Source organism: Centrocercus urophasianus, unplaced genomic scaffold (assembly GCF_019232065.1).
Source record: "Centrocercus urophasianus isolate 14NV4802_14NV808 unplaced genomic scaffold, USGS_Curo_1.0 seq_23, whole genome shotgun sequence".
Lineage (NCBI taxonomy): Eukaryota > Metazoa > Chordata > Aves > Galliformes > Phasianidae > Centrocercus > Centrocercus urophasianus.
Window position 1 is genome coordinate 15,395,722 of NW_024884789.1, and position 6,910 is coordinate 15,402,631.

General features: G+C 36.3%; 1 protein-coding gene across 1 annotated transcript in view; it reads right to left on the reverse strand.

Annotated features, from left to right (window-relative positions):
* Positions 1 to 869: 869 nt before the first annotated feature.
* VPS13C (vacuolar protein sorting 13 homolog C) overlaps positions 870 to 6,910 on the reverse strand; it is a 79,985-nt gene continuing 73,944 nt past the window's right edge. The window contains exons 80-83 of the mRNA XM_042824379.1: positions 5,519 to 5,610; positions 3,841 to 3,964; positions 3,454 to 3,537; positions 870 to 2,524 (exon numbers count right to left, since the gene is read on the reverse strand). Of these exons, the coding sequence (XP_042680313.1) occupies positions 2,435 to 2,524; positions 3,454 to 3,537; positions 3,841 to 3,964; positions 5,519 to 5,610 (390 nt within the window). The 3' untranslated portion in view covers positions 870 to 2,434. The remainder of the gene's footprint in view (positions 2,525 to 3,453; positions 3,538 to 3,840; positions 3,965 to 5,518; positions 5,611 to 6,910) is intronic.

A 6,910-nucleotide genomic window follows, 5' to 3' on the forward strand; every position in this document is an offset into this window, starting at 1 on the left:
TTCAAAATAGGAAGTTGTTCTCTTTAAAACCCTATTGCTTCTCCAGACCACTTTAAATAGGAAGCTCTTTCCCAGTATCTAATCACACAGTGAGAAAAAGTATCTACTGTTGAGAATTCAAAGCCAGAAGGTTTACAAATAAAAATGAGGAAGTACAGAACTGAAGCAAGCAGAAGTCTGGAGCCAGAAACATGTCATCAGGACTGTTTTAAGCTCACATTCTCCACCTTAAAAAAGGCACATAGTAACTTCTAAACATGGACTAAAACACGCAAATTGTAATCTGTCTTCAGCTAGGATTAAAAGACAGCACAGTACAGTTCTGGGCTCGTTTCACTTGGAAAAGACAAGGTTCTGGGGAGATTTCATTTCAGTCTTCCAGCACTTGAGGCGACCCAACTTTATGCACGGTCTTACAGGCAGATGGGATACCAGGGACAGCTTTAAACTAGAACAGAGGAAATTTAAGTTAGATGTTAGGAAGAAATTCTTTACTCTGAGGGGTGGAGATGAGGCACTGGAAGGAGTTTTCCAGAGACGCTGTGCATGCCCCATCCTGCATTCAAGGACAGATCAGATGGGACTCTGGGCAGCCTGATCTAATAGGTCGCAACCCCTCTGCAGGAAGGTTTGGAAATAGATGATCTTTAAGGTCCCTCCCAACCTAAGCCATTCTACGATACATATCTGAACCACTTCTTATATCCCAGACATCAAACCGAAGGAAACACAGGGCTCCAAGATAACTCTCATGCAGTACACTGAAGTCCAATATCTTTTTTTTCCCATATGGTATCAGGGACAAGCAACAAACCAGCAACATATAATGCACTTCTGAAACAACATCATTAAAATCATAGCACAAAGAATTGCATGTAAAAATTTATTGCCTCCCTATATAATATCATTTAAACAAGGCTTGAAATACATACAACTTAAGTAGCTGATTTCATTAATGTTTGAGTATAGAAAATAGGTGTTACGACAGAATCAAAACGTGTCATACTGCATTTCTCCCCATCTCATAGTAAACTGGATTCAACTATCTTAATCAGATTCAACTATCTTCAATTGGATCAACGCTCTTTAGCTTTCTAATTTTCATGGGATCATAGCTGTGAGCTCAGAACATATTTATAGAATCCACCAGCCCTTAAATATTATGAAAGGTCAAAAACCCAGGCCTAGCTCTCACAATTGCTCCACTTACAGAGTGATCTATGCAAGAATAGAGACATTTTTATTATTAGTTCCTATCTAGTACAAAATGATATAGTAATAAAGTAAAAAGAGAAAAAAAACAAATTGTTCATTGATTGATGGCTTTTAAGTGAAATATGATGGAAATAACAGATTTTTAAGAGTAAGTACATAAGGGCACTTGAGCAAGAGCACTTAATAAACTAAGTCCCCTTTGCTCACATAGTCCCTGACACAGACAGTTACCTTGTGTATGCCTTGTGTTAGGAACACAACTTGTCTCAATGATGTCTGTAGGATTATCCATCCCATTAAGAACTATGCTCTGAATATGCTTAAGTATCTTACTGAACTGTATTCTAAGACTCCTTGAGAAACTGCAACAGAAAGTAACATGGAGAAGTGACTTAGATAGTACTCTTGCAGTGAAATAGGAGTGAAATAGCTTTACACTGAAATACTGAAAACAAATTACTTTGATTAATGCGTTTGGCATACACAGTTTTCTAACAACTACACTGCTCCTCCTGGAGAAGTCTTTAATCAACAGTGGTATAATAAAAACATATACATTCTCATGACAGGTAAATAGTATTTTTCCATTTTTAAAGTGCAGATTTATATTTGCTATATAAATGACAACATTCTAAAGTAAATATTTCTGTGCAGCAGCAGTCTATTTCATCCATTACACACTCATTTTTATGTTCCTCCAGCACAGCACTTCCGGGAAAATAAACAGATTAAGTTATAGTAGCTAAATTGTTTATACTTCTTTCTTTAACAGAATGTTACTAATTTTAAGTTTTTAACCAGTTTCAATTACTTTCTTATTACTTTAGTTTGCAAAGTGCACAATTACCACAATGTGCTTGTAAACCAGAACCATAGAACATGAATTAGACAACCACTTATTTTAAAGAAGCTATATAAAAAAAAAAAAAAAAAAAAAAAAAAAAAAAAAAAAAAAAAGCAGAAAAGGACATTTCGGAGTAAGAAAACCTTTTATAACAAGTTGTAAATTTTGGATGCTTATTTTAGAGTAACAAAATCCATAGTTTTGGCAAAAAACATAGATTTTCAAGTGTTTATGACAATTAACATCAAAGGAAGACCTCAGATTTTTTATCTGTAGTTTCAGCAAAATGTTTGTATGTTGCTTCTAATCAATTTTAGTGATAAGATCATATGTCGAAGTCAAACCCAACAGATCCTGTTGTTATCAAGACAGCAGTTATGGTTTCTTCAACCGCAGCGATGCCTGTTTCACCAGCTTTTGTTGTTTTCTTGTTGCCTGCGCTCCCTGAATGGCAACACAAACGCTCTGCAAAGAACACATTGAAAGAAGTCCAAGTTAGCCTGTAGTTTCTTTCTGTGAGATACTACCCAAAATGGCTAATCCAACATTCAAACCTATATACGCGAAGCATGGCTTGTTTGCATTGAGTACTGGAGCAGCTTGGATGGCCCACCTAGTTTTATGTAAGTAATGCCAGCATTCAGTGGAAGCTGAAGTGTTTGAAATGCTTGTCAGTGTGCTTTTGCTCACAATTTCATTAAGTCTAATTTCTACCATGAATATGAAGAGAAAGTAATTTAAGCTCGGTGGACAGACAACAAGCATTAGTGTTGCTGAAGCATTTCAAGCATTTATAGACTGTTGGTAACTTACAGAAATTCAGAATTTGCTACAAAACTACGTTAAGGCAGATAGTTACCCAGGTCAATTTTTCCTTTGTTGAGGAATCATGGAATTGATGCAAATTGTTAGCTTAGCCTGTGCAAGTCAGCTACAAGACCCAAGCACACGCTCAACAAAAACTCCCCCAAATCAGCCTCTCAAACACCAGAAAATCAATTCTAGAAAACCAGCAGAGCATGAGGAGCAGGGAATAAGTAATTCTTTTCACATACAGGTACACTTACTGGGTTAATTCAATTACATTGAAATACTGAGAAGGGAGCATAATTCAGAAATACAAATGACTACAATGAACGCAATTATTTGAATTATTTTCCTTTAGTAAGTTATAACGTACAAAGTGAAAAACGATGCAACTTCAACTTCATTCTTGCACACACCCTCAAATGTTTTAAACTGCCTTATCTCATTGTTTTCCTGGTCAAACTCATTTTTCAACAAGAAAACACAGTCAATAGTTCCTTGGAATGTGAACATTACTATTTTTCAGATGTTTGGAGTTTCAGCAAGTACAACAACAATAAAAGACAACAGAAGAATAAAGAATATACCGCTGCTGTAGCTTCATCCTGAAACTGAATGGCCTTTTCACATTTATGACCTATGCTGTCCTTCCTTTGGAACATCCTTTGATCCTGTTGCAAAGAGGCACAAAAATATAGTTCAGGTGACTCATAAAACAAGAACGCAGAATCTGATACATAAATGGCTTGAGTGTCAGCTTCAGCTTAGACTTCAGTTCATTCTCTGTCCAACACATCCATACTTCCAAAAAATATGAATTAATTTCTCCTATCACCAGAGCCAGGAGTTAAGAGTCATTAGATAAATTAAAAGCATCTTGGGAACTCTAAATAAGCAGTGTTGAATAATAAATAATTTAAAATGAATTTTTAGAAAAGACAAAAATAAAACAACAAACCATATGATTTTCTTACCAAAACAGTTAGTTTTAAAACACTTCCTTCACGTGTAGGACCATGCGTAATGTCTTCAAATAAGTAATCCCACTCTGCTGTTAAATGACCTAAGATTTCCACCTCTTTGACATATATCACCCTCCTGTTCAGAAGGAAAAACACGTCAATACACAATTTCCACCAGAAATTACAGCTGTACGAGAAAACAAAATGGAAAACAGAAATGTTTCAGAATGCATTTTCTATGTGGATCAAAAGTATCCATTCAGTAGCACAGAATCACAGAATCACAGAATCACCCGGGTTGGAAGGGACCTCAAGGATCATGTAGTTCCAACCCCCCTGCCTAGCAGGGCCACCAAACACACACATTCAGATCAGGTTGCCCAGGACCCCGTCCAACCTGGCCTTGAACACGTCCAAGGACGGGGCATCCACAGCCTCCCTGGGCAGCCCGTTCCAGGGCCTAACCACTCTCCTTGTATAGAACTTCCCCCTAACATCCAACCTAAATCTTCCCTCCTTCAACTTGGATCCATTGCCCCTAGTCCTGCTGTTGTCAGCCCTTTGACAAGCAGTTCAACTGTATTTCCTTAATGTATACTCTAAGACCATTACTTTGTCCTTAAGACTCAGATGCTCTATGTTATCATATGGGATGCTCAAGCAAATTAATCAAAACCGCCAGCCACTGGATAATAGAGGGAGATGACTTAATTTTAACCAGCTCCTCAATGCCAGCAGTCAGCCAGCTGAATACTGACTACACAGTGAAATAAGTACGTAATTAGACTGACAGATGATCCATTGCTACAGCTTGCATTTGTTTACTAGTTGCCCCTTCATCTCCTCAGATATCCAATGTCATCTAGCACACAACAAAGAAAAAAAAAGTAGCAGTTTCAAACAGAGTTAAGCTAGAAGCTTTAAGCATATATTGACCAACTGGATTAAGAACAGCAGTACATATTTTAACTGAAGTTGCAAATAAGAAAAAAAAACAACAACCAAACCTAAACCATCTATCATAAAAATGTGTCAGTATCTATCTTAAAAATCTTGTTATGCTACAACATGAAGTGCACTGCTATAAAACAAATACAGGTTGGCTGTCTCCAAGAGTTTTGGTATGGATAAGCCTACCTCATACACCCAGGCAAAGGGCAAAAACTAGTAACGTCTAGGATGCAGAGATCATAACCCAGGGGATCATCTTGTCTTAGCACAGTTACATGGTTTTGAGCTCTCAAACCATCCAAGACAAGCAATATCTTACATTCTAAATACTGCCTGATGGATTTAATATTCATTTTAATTTGAACAAAAGAAAATCTGATTCAGAGTACTTTTTACTTAACAAGCTTGTAAGCATGCATTATTAAAACATTGGTTTGACTGCAGACACTTTGCACAAGCTAGTTTCAAACATCAGAAACAGAAAAAAAGCATTTCCCCCCAACAGAATGAAATAGTCACTGACTTTAGAATTAAAACAGCTTCCTGAATTAGTAGGTAGTGTCAATATAACTGATCATGACCTCACATTTTGAATAAAAGAAAGAAAACAAATTACAAAATCAATAAGAAAACAAATAAGGAAAGTGCATGTGCAAAGAACAGCTATTATTTCAGACTTAGCCAGATGCCTGATGCCTAAATTGAAACAAGCTCATAAAAAGCCTTTGGAACTTAGTACCTGTTGGTAACAATAAGGTTTGCCCTTCTGCCTTTTGGAAGCTCACAGTGGTATCGGTAATTCTCTTCTTCCAGCTTTCTTATGTGCAATTTCTGAAACAGAAAATGAAAACGTTTGGCCTGTAAAAACAGAAGTCAAAGCAATGTATTTAATTAACCTTTTCAAGAGAATTACCTTGTTGAACTGCTTCTTTCAAGACATTCTCTCACAGTGTTCCCAGTCCTGAAGCATCAGTGAAATATCTGATCCCTCCCACCATTCAAAAGGGAGAACATGACACTATGGTGTTATTAGGCTACTTATTTACCTTGAATTTCCCTTTTGTGCTAATTATTGTTTAGCAATTCCTATTCTGCTACATCTGCAGACTAGATTCAAGAGTGAAAATCCTGTGACAGTACATTTAAAGGATATAATGTTTGGCTTAGACCCGTAGAAATAACCAAATTAAAAACACTCAGTGCTCCTCAAGGGTCAGCTTCTACAGCACTGAAAAAGCATGCATACTCAACATCCAAATACGGAAGGTATATGAAAGTGCAGATCAAACTACCCATCACATTCCTGTTAGCTACAAATTAAACGACAAAGAGAGGTTTAGAAAAGCTTCAAAATACCACTGAAGTGCTTTCTAACTATTTTTACGTTCCTCAATATTTTTTGATGAAGTATTTTTCTGATTTTCCATTCTTTGTGTCACTTAAGCGAAGAGTGATTTTTTCCACATTATGTCACCAGCTCTACACTATTCAATCAACCCCAAAGAGCAGTACTGCAGAGTATCACAGTATCTCAAAAACACTCACAATAATTTTAGCTTAAAGACATCACATTTCAGAACGATACATCAATGAATTTGAAGGAAGTTTCAGTTTAATTCTGTTATTAGGGAATTCATCCGCTGTATTGCAGTAAATTTGAATTTAATTGATAAACTAGGAAGACCACACTGGAAATGAAGGAGGGAAGAACAAGCCAGTTCAGTTTTGGTTACTCCCTGTAAATAAACAACCTCCTCAATTTCCATAGCTGATTCTACGACTTGACTCCATATTCATCTGTCTTTGGTCAAGCACACAGGCTAAAAGCTCAGTATATATCAAGTAACCACAAAGAAAGCCATCATCCCAGCCTACTTCAGAATTGAAACAAATCTCAAAGTTTACATTTTATTCTCATTTATTTAAAGCTTAACAAATGTCTTAAAGCATCATCGTAAATTTGAAGAGATCCCAGGAAAACCCTTTAAAGATCCATGACAATAAATGTGCAGTCAGTGAAATCAATGGCATAGTGTTTTCCTGGAGTTGCTCCCAACAGATGTGACATTAATATATATATATATATATATATATATATATTTTTTTTTTTTTTTTTTTTTTTTTTTTTTTT